The following is a 21,217-nucleotide window of genomic DNA, read 5'->3' on the forward strand; positions in this document are numbered from 1 at the left end:
GTGGAGAGTTTCTCATAGGGTGGCTACCTGGGTGCGGTGCCTGCTTCGATTTGTATCATGGATAAAAGGAAAGGGTTGGAATGAAAATCAGGATTGAATTTAAGATAAAGATATAATTAGACCTAGATATAAGACCAACACAACGCACTTCGTCCCGTTAACCCATTCGACATGAAGGGAAGGTCTGACTGCATGAAGACTAACGAGATAAACTGCCTGGGGATCACTGTTTGTTGGGTGCCATTGCCTTAGAGGCGTGCGGTTTTGTAGAACCGCAACAATATCTTTTAAAAACAGGATCATTGATTTATATATTGTTTGCCTTTGTCAATGTTGAGAATGTTCTTTCCTGAATGCACTCGTAAATGCTCAACACCACCACTGTACCACTCAAAGCAAACATTTCAAACCATATGACAATAAAAAAATAACGAACATATAATCCCCGTGCTGGCCCAAGCACATCTGGGCCTGGTGAAGGATCTGATAATTATTAGTCCGTGCTTAGTTAAATGAAATGTGTACCCCTCTCTTATGCTTGCTGCTCTGATACTTTAAAATATACTTGATAATGGATCATTGCTTACTGGTCGTTTTATTATGAATAGATATAGTGTGCAAGTTAACTGTGTAACAATGAAATCTTTCTTTATTTCACTTGGTTGGCAACTTAAATTCAATAAAGCTGCTTTGGTTGGCACCAGTGAGGTGCAGGAATGCTAATTCTAACAAGAAGCGAATACTTCGATATCGCGCGGCTGGGGGCAGTAAAAGTCGAGGTTAAGAATGATGAAACAATTTTGCAGTTATAAAATTTAAATGTAGACACGGTGAAGCAGCATGCATGATGGGAAGAGTTGTGACGTTGGACAAATTTATATTTATAGCCCTCATATTAAAGGGACGAACAAGGCCATAAGTGTGACAGAAGACACAGGACGGAATAGCCAATTATATAACAGCGCGATGTCGCCGCGCTGTAATTAATGAATAATGAATAACAAATTTATTGTGTAGTAAGTCTCTAGGAATCACATGAACACAGGGCATTGTTATGTTGAAATTAAGTACACAATCGTCATGAAGGGGGAGGACAGCGAAGCAATGCAAAACATCTGATAAGGCTTGAAAGTGCTCAAGGACATACCATAGGAATTTGCATCATAACTACGTCCTTGAAAACGTTGTGTTTGTCTCTTATCAGAATGTGATTGGTCAATTTCTGTTCCCTATAAAAGAAACTCTGTTTGGGACCATCAAGCCAGAAAGCAATCGCGTTGCATTGATTGTATGTCTGCATGATCATGTATTAAATAAATTATTCAACCTGTATTGCGACTGGAGTTACATGAGTAAGGTTTCGAGCTTTCCACCACAATGGCACAGGAATGGGCGACCTTGTGCAAATGATATCATGGGATCTTTAATATTGAATAGGAAATGGTAGCGACCTCACCCAAATTTAATGTCTCGCAGATAGTCACAGATAGTAACGTCTCACTTTGTTATGTGAAGCACCAGGATAACTGCTTATAGCCTGGCATCGAGCAGATAGAAAAGCTATCCTGTCAGTCTCGAATCATTGCATTCACTTCACTGGAATAGCACTCGGAAGAGCGCACACCTCCACCAGGCTGAACAGTTTACATTTTGTATCCCATTGATAGGCCGGATCTGCCTCCAGACTATTCATTCTTGTCACACACTAAAATCTAAATCAGCTTTAGATTAACCAAAACCCTTCAGATTAATGCACCATGCTCTATATTGAGTGTCGGTTCTGCCGAAGCAGTTTCTTGGCTCGGGCTACAATTCTGGATGGGTCGCCATTCCGACCCAGCAAGTCAGGGTGGAAACTTGGGATGTGGCCAAGGTGCTGGTAATAGCTCACCTACTCTTCGCAAATGATACCATGGAACCTTTAACGTCCATCCAAGGAATGGAAAACACATTGATAAACGAGAATGGCACTCAGTCGAGCACACACCTCAACCAGGCTAAACGGTTTACGTTTTGTATCCCACTGATAGGTAGGATCCGGATCTGGATCTTCACCAAAATCGAATCACTTTGTCCTTGTCACACACCCAACCTGTCCACCACGTTTCGCCCAAATCCATCCATAACTTTTTGAGATATTCTGCTCACAGACAGACAGTCAGACAGACAGACGGGTGAAAACATAACCTCCTCCACCTTCGGTGGCAGAGGTCATCACTCTTCCTGAGAAACACCAGGATGACAATTTATAGCTGGGTCAAGATTCCAACTATTCTCCACCGCATCATCATAAAAATTATATCCCCTCCATGCTCTCTAGTCTCTTATGTGAATCTCAATTCTGCGCAAAAGCAAAAAAAAGTACACATTACTATACATGGGATGGAAAGCAATGAGATGAAACAAGCCCATGAACAATTTGGTTCACAATAAGCACACAGACAAGATAGCACATCATGGAATTGCTTTGTGTTCACTATGGGTATACTGTATATGTACCTTGAACATCAGCTTTTTCAACCAAGGATGAGGAGCCAATAAGTCAACTATAGAGAATGCTTCCCGAGACCTCACGGTTGCCAAGCCGACCCAGTAACCACCAAAGCTGCTGGGACTGATGTTGTCTGGCAAACCTGGCAGGTTCTCTGCAAACACCTCATGCTGTCCCTTCTTCTTTCCTTTGATGTAATACCTTGAAATAATTAAAATTACAAAATTCATAAAATCGAATTCATACAGCCAACAATGACCTAATTGTTTTTTTTGTTTTTTCAAAAATACCATCATATGACAGTGTCATTTATTAGCTTGTATATTCACTTAGCTAATATTGGCATAAAAGGGGAAACGAAGACTTTGGGGCAAAAAAGGTTACTTATCAGTCTATTTTGCAGTGAGAATTCAAAAATATTTAATTAATTTGCTTTGACGTCAGCCGTGTTATCAGGAAGACAACATCGCATTTGTTTTACATTCAGATGACTGAAACATATCAGTTTTCTTGATATTCCCTTTGGCCGAAAGCACATTCCATGGTGTCAAGCCCTCTGACATCTCCACAAAAGAATGGAAGCCTGATGAGACTGTGCATGGGACAACACCAAAATCAAGTATGGTACTCATGAGATGTACCAATGTTTGACAATATTGTGAATTTCTTGAGAACATGATCACGACTGCTAACTTTTAATTAACCATCTCTTCTCTCACCTAATGATCCGGGCCATTGTTGTTTCACACACCAGGATGTGGTCCTCAGCTGGAGACAGTTCCACTCCATTTGCAAAGCACAATCCACTCAACAGCACATGGGTGATCTTGGTATTTACATCATACTCGAGCAACCTGCAACAAAGAATGGCTCGTTCACCATCGCGAATGCAAAAATACACATCGTTATCAATTGAGGAAGGTGGTTGTCTTGACGACTCGTTTTGATTTTCACTAAAAGAATGCTGCAACAGAACATCAACTACGAGTGCTGTTGGACCCCACTATTCGCGGGGGATAAGTTCCTGAAAAATGCCATGAATGTTGGGGTCCCTGAATGAAAGGGAATTGTTTTTTGGGGGGATTTGTTTTTTTACATGGTCTAAGCTCGTGGAAAAGCGATTAAACAGAACAAATCAGGACACAACATCACAAAGGGAACATCAGGAGAAAGGAGAAACACCGACAGCAGGGCGGAGGTAGAAAGTAGACGGAGATGGACAAAGAAGGGATGCAGGTAATGATGAGGGGAAAGGGAGAACACAAAGGGTGAATAATATGGATACAGAAGCAAAATTGTGTTTGACCAGTTTGTGATTTTGTGAAGGTCTGAGGAGAGGGAAGAGGCTGCTGCCCATCTGTCAGAGGATGAGAAAGCCTTGTGTTGGCTTTGCGGTTGGGGTGGTTGGCTTGGGATCTTAGGCCAATTGAGTTTGAGCCCCGTTGGCTGCTGAATTAACACCAGGTGGGGTCGGCTCACACTGTCATCCTTTTGAGGTCAGTGAAATGAGGATCAGTGTACTGGTAATAGAGGCATTGCATCAACGGCATAGCTGCACCCTCAACCAATGATGCAACCAGCAGCCACAGGCTGCACATGAAGAATAAGAAGAAGGATGATAGATGTCAGGTGAGAGAGTGGAGTCATCAGTAAAGATATAGAGGATTTTCCAGAGAGTCGGTGAGATCATTGATGAAGATTAGGAATAATATGGGGCCGAGAACACTGCTTTGGGGTACTCCAACCTTGACAGGGAGAGGAGATGAAAGGGTTCCGTTGAGAGCCACACATATGAGAATGGAGTAAGTCAGTAATCCAAGAGTGGAGTTGGCCTTGGATTTCATTGGCACACACTTTGGAGAGCAAGGCAGGATGCCAGACTGTATCAAAAGTTTAAGAAATGTCCAGAGAGACGGCCCTGATCTCACGTCTGATATTGAGGGTCTTCACCATTGTTGGGAGAGTAGAACCAGCATGTCCAAAGTAGAGTGTCCAGGTCTGAGGTGAGGCTGTTGGAGAAAAGGAATTATTTTATTTCAACTGCAATGATAGATTCCATGACCTTGCTGATGATTGGAAGAACAGTAAGGTCATTGAGCTGTAGATAAGATCCATTTTTGCACCGTTTTCTGTATGGTGTGATGTTGGCCAATTTCAAATTTTTTGTATACCTTGTCGAGGCTCGTATGAGAGTCAACATACAACGTACAGCAAGGGGGGATGAGACAAGAGGGGTGGGAAGGACAAAACAGTGGGGAACAGAGATATTAGGAGATCTGTGGAAGAGAGAGGGATGGGGCGGGGAACATGTGGGATACAAGATGGATATTACGGGAATTTCAGGAAGGAAAGCAGGGAATTTGAGGGAGGTGGGTTTGGGGTGGATTAACAGGGGTAGAAAAGATCGAGGATTTGGATGGGGGACAATAAGAGGTGGTGGTGAACAGTTGTTCTAAAGGCCTGGAGGGAAGAATGGTATTGAACAGAGTGAGGGAGTTTATTCCAAAGGCAGGAAAAAAAAGAGGAATGAAAGAGTGAAGGTGAGCAGTGATTCGTGATTTGGGTAGTTTTACCAGAAGGGGGTTGTTGGCGGACCTTGACCACCCTGCGGAAATGTGGTGGGGACAAATCTCAGACACAGCAGGGGGTGGGGGGGGAGTGACCGGAGAGGAGACGGTAGAAGGCAGAAAGATGACTGACCTGCCTGGGGTGAGAGAGTGAGAGGCCCAAAGACTTACCCTCATTGCGGGAGATACCAATAATCCGAAATGCCATGGTTTCCACAGCGTGAAGCCGAGAAAGTTGGGAGGCAGGAGCACCAGCCCGGGGGGGGGGGGAGCAGTACTCCATCAGGCTGTGGACGAAAGCTTTGTATGTGGTCAGGAGCTCAGGTAAGCTGAGGAAGGACTTTGCATGAGGGAGGATTCCCAGTTGGCTACTGGCTTTGGAGGCGAGGTTTGAAATGTGGCTTTCCCAGGAAAGATCATGGCAGATAGTGAGACCCAGAAGCTTGAAAGAAAGGACTTCTTCAAGAGGATTGTTGAGAAAGTACATGGGGGGGAGGGTTCTAAACGGTCCTTTCGGAGAGACAAAGTGAGAGTGTGAGATTTGTCTGGAATGGAAGACATGTTCCACATGTTGGACTGGTTTATGATTTTACCCAGATCTGGAGTGAGTGAAGAAGCTGCTGCTTGCCAGTCTGAGGTATGACAGATGGTACGGCAGAGGGTGGAGTCATTAGCAAAGAGATAAAGACAAATTTCCAGAGAGTCAGAGAGATCATTGATGAAAACCAGAAAAAGAACAGGGCCCAGAACGCTGTCTTGAGGAACTCCAACCTGGACAAGAAGAGGGGATGAGAGAAATCCATTTAGGGCCACACGGTGACTGTGATAGGAGAGGAAGTCTGCGAGTCATGAGTGGAGTTGGCCTTGGATACCATGGGAAGAGAGTTTGGTGAGCAGGGCAAGGTGCCAGACCGTGTTAAAAGCACGCGATATGTCTCGGGATATGGCTCTCATTTCATGTCCGGCATTGAGGACCTCCATCCATTGTTGGGTGTGCAGCAGCAGCATATCCAGGGTAGAGTGACCTAGTCTGAAACTAAATTAATGATCAGAAATCAAGCCATTGGAGAAGAGGAAGGATTTAATGTCTGAAGCGATGATGGATTCCATAACCTTGCTGATGATTGGGAGAAGGCTGATTGGTCTGTAGTTGCAGGGATCTGTTTTTGCACCTTTTTATGCAGGGCAGTAATGTTTGCAGATTTCCAAGCAGATGGCAGATGACCTTGAGCAAATGAGAGGGTGAATAGAACAGAGAGGGTGAGCAAGAGCAGAGGAGCAGGTTTTTAGGACATGTGGGCTGATGCCGTCTAGACCGGTTGCAGAATCTGAGTTGAGGTTTGACAGCAAGCTCTCCACTTTGTCAGATGAAAAGGACACAGTCCTTTTCATCAACCGAAAAAGAAAGTTTTTTTCACAGAAAAAGTCCAGGGACAGTTGAGTGCGACTCGGTAAGGTGTGTACAGAAAGCAATGGGTTTTGGACACAATATTTCGATGCAAACACCGAGTTTAGGCATTCAGCTTTTTCACGTGCGGTATCAGCAGTGCTGCCATTTAAGGGAAGGGAGGGGATGGACGGGAAACATACACCAGAAGGGAAGGGTGTTGAACATTGAGAACATTGAGTAAAAGAACAGAAGGGAAAAGAATAGGAATGGAGGTATCTCTTTATTGTGTAGGCCTACGTATAGTTAAGGAGTAAATTTAGGAAAATAAGAGAATGTAGAATGGTAGGAGAAGGAAAGGAGGTGAGCGGAGTTGAGGGAAGAAAGGGAGGAAGATTGGGAGTATGGGGATAGAATAGAAGGGAAGGAGCTGCGAAAGGAGAGAGGGTAAAAAACAAAATTCTGCCATGTTGGCATACAAAATAAAGAGGACTCCAAAAGTGAAGGACAACAGGGTAGCAGAATCTCTGAGTGGAGACACAAGGGATGGGGATATTTAGGGAAATAGGGAAGGGACTTGCACAAGACATATCGTTGAAGGGTGGAGGTCAGGGGGTCACGGTTTCCCCATGTAAACACCTCTCAAAATAATTTACTAGATGATGACGTTATTCGCATCCAGATCGGGAAAATAGAGTGAAACAAGTTTGAAAAAACAATTAAAAAAAAAATGAAAAACCATGTCGGGATGGAATCCCCAAAGAAACAACCGAACAAGGTGGGAAGGAATGTCAAAGTCGGAATGATACCACAATCCATTTACGGATTTTTTTTTATTAATATTTTTTTTTTTTATTAATATATTACAACACCACAATATTTTTACTGATTGCATCTTTTGACATTTTTCCATCTCAATCCCACAACAAATAAAATACTGTTAGACCCCGCCATTAACGGTTGATAAAATGCGACCTGCTTTTACATTCGTGGCCCTGTGCGTCACGTATTCGCAGTTTTTTTTCACGTATTCTGGTTTTTTCACGTTTTTTCATGGAACTTGGATTTTCCCTTATGAATCACGAACTGCCGGGAACCTAACCCCCTTTTTCACATTGAAACAATGCCCCGACATTCGCAGATTCACCATTCGTGGCATTTTTCATGAATGTATCCCCCCATGAATAGTGGGGTGCAACAATACACAATTACACCAACCCACGTTACAAATCTACAACTACCTCTAACATCGACATCTTAACACAATTGTTACTATTGCCACCCATGGCAAAAATGTTTGCCACCCTCGACAAAATACCATAGGGGTAAGGTCGAACCCAAAAACTAAGAGTGCCTGTCTGAGTGTAAAATGCAAAGAAAGAAGATGGGAAACTCTAATCAGGATGTGGTTGCCGCAGATGATTGGCCCATGGAAAAGTAGAGAGGGCTTCAGGGAACTTTACAGACAATCCAGGCAAAAACGCTACAAATAGAACCATAGTATATGACAGTAGTACTTTCACATACTATAGTTGGTAACAGGTCCTACTATAGTTGTCTGCAGACAATTACGACAGGAAAGGAATAGCTGGGAAACAAGGAGCATTCCATATGGCACCAACGGTGCAAACTCGTGGCATAGGAAGGGATTCCTGGAATCCCATCATCATTGCAGCTCCAGTTGCAAATTGCACTGAAGGAGACCTAAGATTATGTTCCAAATTAGATTTGGGCCTCCAGCTTTTTGGTGGCAAGCCTGTGGGAACAGACTCCAACAGTACCCTTCAGCAAGCATTGCAGAACCAAGAACTGAACTCAAAAGGCAGAAAGACCCCAAAACCCCCCCAACCCCATCTGGAAGCCTGCCCCAATAATCATGAAATTAATGATCAACAAAACATCAAACTTGTTGAAATTTACAGATAATTGGCTGTACAGTTATGGTGATTATTTCTTGCCAAAGTTATACAGAAGCATACTTGTAAACAAGTTCAAGTCAAATTTGACCCACTCCCAAAGTATACACTGAAACTGTGTTTCCTAGTTGCTTGATCAATATTGAAACAATGAGAATATGACCTGCCATCACACGTGCCCTCCATCACTAAGAAGCAGTTATGTTGGCGTTGCCAGCGACTGCTCGAATCTGTGAAGTAAATCTTGCTGCCATTGTCAAGTATCGTCAAATCGTTGAGAAAGCCAAATTTCTGACCCTCCACCATCAGTGTGGCTGGTACCAACACCGCCGTCTCACCTGCACTCAGACACACCACATGGAAGAGATGGAAAGGAAAAATAGTTAGTCTGGCGAGAAAAAAAAACAATTCCTCGAGCAAAAAACCACCAAAATAATAAAAACTAGAAAGCATCTCAAAATGCAAAGCCCGTCTGCACCCGCTTTGTACTCAAACTAAATTTGACAAAAACAACAGTAAAACTACAAGGACACTCAGTAGAGCACATACCTCCACCACACAATGCCTGATTAAGAGAACATATCGGGCCCATTACATTTTTAAAATATGCCATATATGGTTTTTGGCCCAATCTCTCAATGGTGAAGCATCACTGAAAAAATGATCACATCTGGATCCGGATTCAGATATTCACCAAAATCGAAGCAATTCGTCCTTGTCACAACCCCAAATGTTCCACAAAATTTCATCACAATCTGTTCACAGCTTTATGAGATGTCGTGCAAGATATCATTTTTATCCGGATCTCTCAATGGTGAAGAATCACTAAAATAATTCTAGTAGTCGGATCCGGATCGGGATCTTCACCAAAATCGAAACAATTCTTCCGTGTTACGCACACGCAACCTGTCCACCAAGTTTTGTCCGAATCTGCCACCACGTTTTGAAATATCGTGCTGCATTTAGTTTTGGCCCCATCACTCAATGGTGAAGAATCACTTTAAAAATTCGACTTGCCAGATCCGGATCCGGATATTCACCAAAATCTAATCATTTCGTCCACAACTTTTTGAGCTATCCTGCACAGAAACAAACAGACAGAAAGGGGGTGAAAACATAATTTCCTTCCACCTTCGGTGGCGGAAGCGCGAATAAACTGGCGGATGAGCATCTCTCGCTGCGCGCAAATCGAACAAGCAGGATGTTATGGAAACCGTTTACAAGTCAAAACGGCAAAATCAATCGTTCTGATTTGTGGTTAATCAATTCTATGATGCAATATGCAAATTTTGCTCAAATTTCACATCAATCGGATGAAAATTGACGATTTTATGCAACCTTGACCTTTTGATCCCAAAAAAACAATTGCCTTCTAGCTTTTGATCGGTAACCAATTCAATGACCCAATATGCAAATTCTTAAAATTTCAGGTCAATTGGATGTAAAATGATTTTATGCGATGCTGGCTGACCTTTGACATTTTGAACAAATTATTAATTAGTCTTCTCTGTATTCTCATAACAAAGCTTTGATGAAAATTTAATGACAAAAGCTCAAATGGTTAAAAAAGAGTTGCAGCCCGGATGCCCGGACACGCACACACACCTTTAATTGTATAATATTGGCTATTCCTAAAATATAATAAAATTTAAAGGATTGCTGTAAATGATGTTAATTTCACACCATCCTGTATTGTCAGACCCCGCTATTCGCGGCGGATACATTCTTGAAAAATGCCATGATTGTCGGGATCCGCGAATATTGGAGCATAGTTTTAAAATTGTTTTTATTTTATTTTATTGTTTTACTTTGTCTAAGCTCGTGGAAAAGCGATTACACAGAACAAATCAGGACACAACATAACAAAGGGAACAGCAGGAGAAAGGCGGAAACACCAACAGCAGTGCGGAGGGAGAAAGTAGAGGGAGACAGATAAACAAGTGATGCAGGTAATGAAGAGGGGCAAGGGAAAATTCAATGGGTGGACAATATGGATACAAAAGCAAAATTATGTTTGACCAGTTTGTCGGTATGTCAAGGTGTGATGAGAGGGAAGAGACTGCTGCTTGTCATGTCTGAAGGATGAGAGATATCATGGCAGAGAGTGGAGTTATCAGCAAAGAAATAAAGAGATTTTCCAGAGTCAGTGAGATCATTGATGAAGATTAGGAATAATATGGCGGCACTGCCTTGGGGTACTCCAGCCATGACAGAGAAAGGAGATTAAAGGGTTCCGTTGAGAGCCACATGTATGAGAGTGGAGGAAGTCGATAATCCAAGAGCGGAGATGGCCTTGGATTCCATAGGCAGACAGTTTGGAGAGCAAGGCAGGATGCTAGACTGCATCAACAGTTTGAGATATGTCCAGAGAGAGACAGCCCTGATGTCATGTCTGATAATGAGGGCCGACATCATGGTTGCAAGAGTAGAAGCAGCATGTCCAAGGTCGAGTGATCAGGTCTGAATCCGAATTGATGATCTGAGATGCGGCTTTTGGAGAAAATGAATGATTTTATGTCAGCTGCGATGAAGGATTCCATGACCATGCTGATTGGAAGTGAAGAAAGCTAATTGGGCTGTAGATAAGGGGATCCATTTTTGCACCTTTTTATGTAATATGTAATGCTATGATGTTGGCTGATTTCCAGTTTCCCAGATGGATATGAGACCAGTCCTGAAGTGTAAATAATTAAATTAAATTAAATTAAGATTTAAGAAATGGCAAAAAAAAAACCCGCGATTACGCGAAGTGCAAAAGTCAAAGCAGGTCACACTTTATGACCGCAATACACGGGGTCCGCAAAGAGCTAGTCCGTGAATTGCAGGGTCTGACGGTATTCAACTTCATTTAAATTGTAAACCTCAAAACAGTTCCCTTACCTAAAGTAAGAACCTTAACCAATAAGCAATTGAATGGTTTCCTGACCGCACGGATCATCAGCTGGTTTTCAGCAGTTCATCCTTGAGGTTTCAATCTTTTTAGCCCAGAATCTCCAAAACAGTGGATCCACAACCTTGGTCACGGATCCACATCAGCAGATTACTGACATCAGCAGATCCACAACCTCATTTGCGTCCATGCAGTCAGTCAACCAATCAATGCAACAACACTCGTAAAAGTCTACTCGCTGGAGGATTTAATGTATCATCACATGATTACAACTCCTATCACACATTCCATTGTATGATAACACATTAAATCATGCACATCTTACCTTAAATATATAACATATCCACCAACCAGAATGACCACCTCTCAGCTCTGGATCAAACTTTTATTCAAACGGTTATTTAAATGGTTCTTCGTCTCCTAGAAAACACTGAAATGGGTTTTATATATAAATACATTACATATATATATATATATATATATATATATATATATATATATATATATATATATGTATGTATATATATATATATATATACACACATATATATATATATATATATATATATATATATATATGTATTTTTTTTTAAATAATGTATTTATATAAGTATGTCGTTAATATTTGGACTCCGTATTGCATTTCACAAATGCTACTCAGTGTCGTTTCACAGATTTATCCCCTCTGGTCTCCAGTTGTCCCACCATTCCTCCCGCCCTTGGTTCACTGAAGCTTGTGGTGAGGCAGTTGTCCTGAAACAACTTGCCTTTGCCTCATGGAAAGCAAACCCAACTGAGGGTAATCTCAGTTCCTTCCATAAAGCTCGGAACAAGTGTGTATCTACCCTCAGGAGAGCCAGACAACAACATCTCTCTAAGCTCAAGTCCGAACTTTCAAACCTCTCTCCCTCCTCAAAATCCTGGTGGTATCAAATCAAATCTGTTTCTGGTGTATGTTCCCCCTCCATCCCCTCCTTTACCTCAAATGGCAGCACTGCTGATACCGCACGTGAAAAAGCTGAATGCCTAAACTGGGTGTTTGCAGCTAAATCTTGTGTCCAAAACCCATCGCTTTCTCTACCCACCTTACCCAGTTGCACACACTGTCCCTGGACTCTGTATCCTTTTCTCCTGACAAGGTGGAGAGCTTGCTGTCAAACCTCGACTCAGATTCTGCAACCAGTCCAGATGGCATCAGCCCAAGTGTCCTAAAAACCTGCTCTTCTGCTCTTGCTCACCCTCTCTCTGTTCTATTCACCCTCTCATTTGCTCAATGTCATCTGCCCTCTGCTTGGAAATCAGCAAACATCAATGCCCTGCATAAAAAAGGTGCAAAAACAGATCCCTGCAACGACAGACCAATCAGCCTTCTTCCGATCATCAGCAAGGTGATGGAATCCATCATCGCTTCAGACATTAAATCCTTCCTCTTCTCCAATGGCCTGATTTCCGATCTTCATTTATGTTTCAGACCAGGTACCTCTACCCTGGATATGCTGCTTCTGCTCTCCCAACAATCGATGGAGGTACTCAATGCTGGACATGAAATCAGAGCCATATCCCAAGACATATCGCATGCTTTTGACACGGTCTGGCACCCTGCCCTGCTCACCAAACTCTCTTCCTATGGTATCCAAGGCCATCTCCACTCATGGCTCGCAGATTTCCTCTCCTATCGCAGTCAACGTGTGGCCCTACATGGTGTTCTTTCATCCCTTCTTCCTGTCCAGGCTGGCGTTCCTCAAGGTAGCGTTCTGGACCCTGTTCTTTTTCTGGTTTTCATCAATGATCTCTCCGACTCTCTGGAAAATCCTCTTTATCTCTTTGCTGATGACTCCACCCTCTGCCGTACCATCTGTCATCCCTCAAACCAGCAAGCAGCAGCTTCTTCGTTCTCTGCAGATCTGGGTAAAATCACAAACTGGTCCAACACGTGGAACATGTCTTTCAATCCGGACAAATCTCACACTCTCACTATGTCTCTCCGAAAGGACCATTTAGAACCCCCCCCCCACCAATCCACTTAATCAACAATCCTCTGGAAGAAGTCCTTTCTTTCAAGCTTCTGGGTCTTACTATCTGCCATGACCATTCCTGGGAAAGCCACATTTCAAACCTGGCCTCCAAAGCCAGTCGCCGACTCGGAATCCTCTGTCATACTTGTATTACTAAAAAGAGAACATACTAAAAGGAGATATTACTAAAAAGAGAAATTAAAGATTGCAGACTCTCGCCAGGACGTGTTTTGTGTGGTGTATTTTGTGTGGCAAATAAATGGAAGAAAGGTTATTTGATTGCAAATTAAAGCGCTAAATGATCTAACTAAAGGGTAAAAGAGTTGTAAAGATCAAAATGCCTGAAGGTCTCAAGGTCTCAATATGCAAAGGTCTCAAGGTCTCAAGGTGCAAAGGCCTCAATGTGCAAAGGCTGAAGGTTTGAAAAGGTCTTCTGAAGGGATCCAAACTGTCAAAAAGGTCTAAAGGGTCTTAAAAGGTTGAAGGTTTCTTAAGGGTGCAATTTAAGGTCTAAAGGGTCAGAATTGTTGAAAGGGATCTAAAGGGTATTAAAAGGTCTGAAAGTTGAGAAGTCTAAAGGTCTAAAGGTCTAAGGGGTATAAAGGGGTCTCTACGGTCTAAAAGGTGAAAAGGGTGCAAAGGTCTGAATGGTCTTAAAAAGTCTAAAAAGGCTCTAATAGTCGAAGGGGTCTGAAGGATATACAGGGGTATAAAGAATTTAAAGGTCTAAAATGTGTGTTCCAATAGTATTGTTACGGCTGTGGAAATTTGCACTACACCATAAAGGTCTTCAGATCAGTTCTACCGATAAGTATATGTGGAGTTAGATTTCCCCACCGTTGTTTAGAGGAAATTTCTGTGTTCACAGGGCTGTGATCCTTTGAGATGACCGTTTTTCTTTTCTCTATCATTATTTTGGACCAATCATCCCCCAACAACCAAATCGCCACCACCAACACCATTCCCAAACCACCACGGCAAACCCCCACCACCTTCGCCTTTCTCCCTCCACTACCATCAACAAGGCAACCCCACAAACATGGCATCGCCTTCGTCCTGGAGACAACGCCGAAGTCGCGCTGTCTCAGGGCCGTTTGGTGATTTCTACCACGTCCGCTCCGCCGACGACGAAGCCGCGCCGAGAGGCAAAAGCCTCGGTGATTCACACACACATCGGCTGGTCGGGCGGGACGAAGCCGCGTGGCGGACGGACTCGGTGCATTACACGCATCGGTTTGGCGGGACGAAGCAGCATGGCGGATGGACTCGGTGCATTACACGCATCGGTTGGGTGGGACGAAGCCGGGTGGCGGACGGACTCAGTTTATTAACGCATCGGTTCGGCGGGACGAAGCTGCGTGGTGGACGGACTCGATGCATTACACACACGCCAGCTCGCGGGAATGAAGCCGCACCGAAAGGCAAACGCCTCAGTGTGTTACACCCATCGGCTCGTCGGGACAAAGCCCCGAGACTCACCCGGATCGAAACTGCGTGGTCGAGGAAAAGCTTCGGGGCTGACCACCACCATCAGATCGGCGGGATGAAGCTCAGCTGACAGGGCGAGGCTTTGGTGATTCCTACCACGTCGGCTTTGCTGGGGTCAGGGGTCACGCTGACAAGGCGAGGCCCCAATGATTTCCACCAGGTACGCTTTCCAGAGGTTGGAGGTCAAAGGTCAGGGGTCGGATTCTTCCACTCCCCCGGCCTATATAAGGGCGAGCACAATGGAGCTCGTGGCAGACGGGGGCAGACGGGGGCCGGTCGATGGAGAGGAAGGGCGAGCACAACGGAGCTCGTGGCAGACGGGGGCAGACGGGGGCCGGTCGATGGAGAGGAAGGGCGAGCACAACGGAGCTCGTGGCAGACTGGGGCAGACGGGGGCAGACGGGGGCCGGTCGATGGAGAGGAAGGACGAACAGGAAGAAGCTCGGGTCAGAAGTGAGAGGTGAGAAGAGCGAGAGTGGTGAACGGAGCAGGGACGCGGAGAAGGGCTCAGGGGCAAGCCAGAGGGCTGAGTGGGGACCACCACCGGGAAAGGGGTGTCGTGGAGGCCACAGGCAGGAGGAGTTTTGCCGGAGCCAGTGCGGTCCAGAGTGCTCACGGAAGGGAGCGTCAGCAATTCCCCTCTCCCATACCGAGCTTTGCGATGAGAGAGCGCCGGTAACCCCCGTCTCGCCGGGAGAGCGTTGACGTGCTAAGAGAGCCTCAACAATCCCCCTCCCCATACCGGGCATCAACAACCCTCCCTATACCGGGCATCAACAACCCTCCCCATACCGGGCATCAACAACCCTCCCCATACCGGACATCAACAATTCCCCTCCATACCGAGCATCCGCGCTGAGAAAGCACTGGTAACCCCGTCCGTTCCCCTCCCCAACCGTGGTGCCGGCTGTGTAACGCGAGCCTGCGCGGAGAATGCTGGAGAGAGCTCACCGGCCACGCCAGGGGCACGAAGTCAAGCGCGCTATGCTGACATTGCGGCTTGCCCGCCATCGCGCCACGAGGGTGCGGGTAAGACCCTTCAGTCTCGTGGACCTGGCCGCTCATCCAGGCTCCACGTACATTTAGTCCACAGACCTGTCTGCCACCCTTGTCTTTGAGGGTGGCTTTTCTTTGCTTTTGTATAAGTGCATGTGGTGGCGCCGTCTTGAAAAGTAGATTTGTCTCAGTAACTGTGTGTGAATAAAAGCCCATTTATTCGGTTGTCACTCTTCAATTGCTTGCTTTCACTGTATCACTGTAAATACGTGCATGATTCACTGTATGGCTGTAAATACGTGCCTTGTCTGAGTGTGCAATAAACGTGCTTGTTGAACTGTTCCCCGTTTCGTTGCATCCTTTTCCCTTGTTTGAAAGTGCCATCTTGCATCACGGAAGGAATTGGTAGAAGGGTGTAAGCACCCAGTAAATAGAATTACATCCGTCGGGGTCAGTGATAACACCGCTCGGTTATCACTGAAGCACGGAACGGACCGCTTAAGCGGTTCGTGTCCAAGGCCGGCCTGCGGCGAGGTACGATCGCCCGGTTAACTACTCGCGCAGGCACTTAGGTAGGTCGAGTTTGGCGAACAACCCTATGCTGCGTGGGTGGCCAATTGGCACGATTGTGGTGAGGTCGAAAGACCCACCCGTGACTAGCTCCCGGCGTTGTTCCGGGAGGGTCACAACTGAATTATCCCTTCCGGTGGGTGACGCGGTCGCGATTCGCGTACGTGGCCGATCGCACGCCGGGCGGACCAGAATTCGTAACAGTATGTAAGTAATAGACATAATTAATAGACATACTCGCATTCCAATGAAACGCAATTAATAGACGAACTGTACTGTTTGAATGGTACATAATTAATAGACTTGCTCACGTACCATTGTCGTTATCATCATCATTATTATTACAAGTGGGCACCCCCATGCTCTGGGCGGGAGTACCCATGTCGACCCACCTTTGGTGGACAATGTGCTGCAGTACAGTCTTGGAAATGCACGTTTATAATTTTTGTCATTTTTGAAAGGAATTTTATTGACCACAACATGTTGTTAGGAATTAGCTGGTTCGGATAGCCACGCACGACCGCTTAAGGCCCAACCGCAGTCGCGCATCCGCCGACAACCGGAATTCAGTCGTAGCTTCCGGACAACTCGGGAAACCTGCTACGGGTGCCTTAACGCACCATAAACTGTCAATATTCTGTCCACACGGTACAGGGTTAACCGCCGAATCTCGATATACCTAATTATCCGCGCAGACAGAAGTACCGAGAATTTATACCTCGACGAAACTCGCACGGAAACGAGCCGCTAAGCGCGCTCGTTCCGTGTGCGATGCCGAGCGGTTTTAATCGCCAAGATCCATCGGACCAATTGACCACTTTAATTGGCTTTAATAGCCTGCTACTTTCCCGAACGCGCCGTGGAAGTCAATGGGAGGAAATGACGCAACGAGCAGATTGACATTCAAACAATGGGGCATTTATTTATACAGGCAAGCAATCAATGGGGGGAAGGGGACATGACACAGGAAAAAGCCAACAGCCGATGTCTATTATGCACAGGCACGCACTTAACCAACAATTCTACTTATAAAGACAAGGCGCCACAGACTTTCATACAAAACCCAGGAAAAGAAACGGGCTCGTGAGCCTTTATTACAACTCGGAGCCTGGGTGACTGAAGGCTCACAAGAGGCCGGGCAGGTTACCTGACCGCCCCTTGTGACGGCTCGAAGGTCTTCGGGTCGGTGACCCCGGATGTTCCTGCTTGGCCCTCGTGTCGCTACGCGCCAGTCGCTTAGCGGCCGGGCGGCTTGAGCAGCTTGCCGAGCGGCTTGCTCGGTTCCCCTCGGTCGTCCGGCCTCCACTGCGGCCTGGTCGGTCGGGCCTGGCCGGCGACGCACTCGGAGGAGTGAACGGGTCTTTTGCTGTTAGGGTTAGGATGCTCTTCGTGTCCCGTTCACTCCATCAGCATCGCTCGACTGTCTCAGGGCCGTTTGCCCGGACCACGACGCAGCTGCTCGACTCCAGAGAGGTACGAATATCCCGAGTGCCCGCTTCTCCGTGCTGCCGCCACCGTCTGCCTCCTCCCCGAATGCGTGCTCCGTGTGCCTTCCTCTACCGCGACTGCCCGTCTCCAGAGAGCAATGAATCTGCGAGTGCCCGTTTCTCCGCGCTGCCGCCCGTCTCCAGAGAGCGATGAATATCCTCAAACTCGTTCGAGTCCCGCCCTTATATTGGCCCGAGGCGAGCTGCTTTTTGATCTCTCACCCGAGGCCGGGCTCCGCCCACTTTTCACCTCCGACCTCTCACCCCTGGTAAGCCTCGCTGGGAACCCCAAGTCTGACGTCACAGGTTGGTGTCGGGGAAACCCTCGTTTTGATCCGATTATGCAAATCGGCTCGCGCCGTGGCCGTTCGCCGTTCGCGCACCATGGCGGCTGGCGCAGTGGTGGCGTTGGTGAGATGATGATGATGATGGCGTTTTTGTAGTAGATGCTGGGTTGCGAAGATGGTGTTGTTTGTCGATGATGATTGCGTTTTTGTAGGAGATGATGGTGTTGCGATGTTTGTTGGAGATGATGGCGTTTTTGTCGGAGATGATGGTGTTGCGATGTTTGTAGGAGATGATGGCGTTTTTGTAGGAGATGATGGCGTTGCGATGTTTGTTGGAGATGATGGCGTTTTTGTCGGAGATGATGGTGTTGCGATGTTTGTAGGAGATGATGGCATTTTTGTAGGAGATGATGGTGTTGCAATGTTTGTAGGAGATGATGGCATTTTTGTCGGAGATGATGGCGTTGCGATGTTTGTTCGAGATGATGGCGTTGCGATGTTTGTAGGAAATGATGGCATTGCGATGTTTGTTGGAATAAAAGATAGAGAAAGAATAACGGCTACCTCAAACATTCACAGCCCGGCACACGAACGATGCCCTTTACACATCGGTGGGGATTCTAACCTGAAACACTTACTTATCGAGATAACTGATCTTTGGGGAACCTGAATGGTGTTTTGTGAATTTCCAAAACCGCAACAATATCATACTGCATATCATGAGGAAAGACTGTGATAAAGATGCCGTGCCATAATCAACAATATTGTAATCACCACTGTGAGAGATGAGGAAAGTGTGTGATTTACCGCACCACCTAGATGAACCGTTGTTTGCTGACACGGATAGATGTGATAAAAATCGACATGAATAACGATGCTGGGAAAAATGGTCACACCCAATTTGTTAGTGCTGCAACAAATCAATGAATGGAGGTAAAAATGGGCACTCTCAATTGGTCATTGCCACGACAAATCGACAAGTGAATATTGTCGACATAGCTACAGCCACACAAGCTCTATTTATTATAGTAGATTATCATTACTAACAGAGTAACCACCCTTTGGGTGGGTGGAGTTTATGCATTACTTGCTGAAAAATGTATCGTCTGTGTTTTTCAAGGCTCAAGGTGCAAGTCTATCATCATTGTTGTTTTCAAGAAGACGAGAGATATTTGCATGGTGTTCGTCAAAAAGGTTCTCAATGGTCAAAAGGGTACGTCCCAATAGGAGTTAAGGTCTGAAGGGTCTAATATCTAAAGGATGTAAATGTCTAAGGGGTCTAGAGGCATCCAAAAACTCTAAATGGTCAAGGGTCCAAGCAGTCTAAAGATGTCTGACATGTTTAAAGGGCCTGAAGGGTGTAAGGGGTCTAATGTATCTAAAGAAGTCAAGGGACTTCAGGCGTGTAAAGATCTAAAGAGTCTTTGGGGTCCAAGGGTCTCATACGAGCCTCGACAATGTATACAAAAAAAGGGTTCTAACAGGGTCTACAGGCTCTATAGGATCTTATGCATATCAGGGTTCCACAGAGTCTTAAGTGTCTAAGGGTTGTAAAGGGTATGAAGGTATTAAAGGCTTAAGGTGTCTAAAGTATGTAAATGTCTAATGGTGTCTAAAAGGGTGTTCAAAGGTATTAGGGGTTTCAGCAGTTTAAAGAGTAGAAAGGTTGAAAAGGTATGTTTCAATAGTATGTAATTAATAGACGTCGTCATGGTGCAACTGATGTTCAAACAATACATAATTAAGAGACATATAGCACGTGGGTTAGTGGCTGGACATAGATACGTACACTTGCTCCATTATAAAAAGATAATCACAATCAACATTACCATTGTTATTATCATTATCATTTTCAATATTGTCATTATTATTACTAGTACGTGGCCGTACGTGCGTGGCTGTACATGCAAAAATAAAAAAAAAACTTTCAAACCGCGTGCCAGAAATAACCACACAGGCCGTTCCTTCGCTCTCACGTGCCCGTACGTGCGTGGCCATACGTGCGTGGCCGTACGTGCGTGGCCGTACGTGCGTGACCATACGTGCAAACCCCCCCCCCCCCCCCAAAAAAAAAGACTTTCAAACAACCACACAGGCCGTTCCCTCGCTCTCGTAAACGACGACTGGATTGGGGCATTGTGTTTATCTATAAATGCGCATAAGAAATCGAGAAATTATTATAATACAGTAAGTCATCACTATCCGTAAGTCCGTACGTTGTAACCCGTAATGGGGAACGCGGCTGAGGATCTCTTCCCCATCGGCCACGCCTACGCAGCACCGTGTCCTGTTATTGGTTTGGTAAATAAATGGCCATAACTTGGGAAGCACTTGTCCGATTAATATCAAACCTTGAAAAGGCACATACTCAGGTCCCCAGCAATATTCCTGGCAAGTTTCAATTATATCGGACCATTGGCTGTCGAGAAACAGCGGTCACAGACAGACACACACACACACACACACACACACACACACACACACATTGCTGGAATTATAGATAGATGACGTACCAAATTATCATCATCATTATTATTATGGACCCTTATCATTCTCATCATTATTACCATTATCAACATAAACACTGTTATTATGATTACTATCATCACTATTATCATCATTTTCAATATTGTCATTAATATTATTATCATTATGCCCCATCGTATGAAATGAAAACACATTCACATTCTGTGCGGACAGACAGACAGACAAACGGAACCAAATGTAATACCCGCTCCTTTGGCGAGGGTGATAATGCCGACATTCTTTGATCTCACCTGTATTTGGGTCCACCTCAAAAACACCAAGATATGCATCTACCACAAATAACTTCCCAAGTGCTGAAGCACAAAGGCCCAGTGGACGACCACAGTTCGGCTCGTGCTCTGGTTGGCCTGTTGGGGAGCAATTTAGTGGAATAACTTCACATTCCACCTCAGTTTCACATGTAGCCATTATGAAATTTAAGTGTGATGAAAGAAGAAAAGATTCTCACCACATGGAGGTGTCCCAAGTGTTGCTATCGTTGACAACTTGCCATTATCAATCTTGATAATTTTTCCATCTGCAGTTCCAGTGTAAAAAATATCTGAAGATACATTAAGACGATCAACTAAGAAGCTG

At 45.1% G+C, this 21,217-nt stretch overlaps 1 protein-coding gene across 4 annotated transcripts in view; it reads right to left on the reverse strand.

Annotated features, from left to right (window-relative positions):
• Nucleotides 1-21,217, reverse strand: part of APMAP (adipocyte plasma membrane associated protein) — a 73,295-nt gene that overhangs the window by 13,149 nt on the left and 38,929 nt on the right. For 3 of the 4 annotated variants that reach the window (XM_085888108.1, XM_085888107.1, XM_085888109.1), the window contains 5 exons: nucleotides 21,090-21,182; nucleotides 20,872-20,988; nucleotides 8,525-8,699; nucleotides 3,211-3,345; nucleotides 2,500-2,692 (listed from right to left, as the gene is read on the reverse strand). In XM_085888108.1, coding sequence (XP_085744234.1) covers nucleotides 2,500-2,692; nucleotides 3,211-3,345; nucleotides 8,525-8,699; nucleotides 20,872-20,988; nucleotides 21,090-21,182 — 713 coding nt within the window. The remainder of the gene's footprint in view (nucleotides 1-2,499; nucleotides 2,693-3,210; nucleotides 3,346-8,524; nucleotides 8,700-20,871; nucleotides 20,989-21,089; nucleotides 21,183-21,217) is intronic. The other variant, XM_085888110.1, reaches the window with a different exon arrangement.

The sequence above is a fragment of the Eptatretus burgeri genome, chromosome 7, assembly GCF_056783735.1.
Source record: "Eptatretus burgeri isolate ZD-2024b chromosome 7, Ebu_testis_v1, whole genome shotgun sequence".
NCBI lineage: Eukaryota > Metazoa > Chordata > Myxini > Myxiniformes > Myxinidae > Eptatretus > Eptatretus burgeri.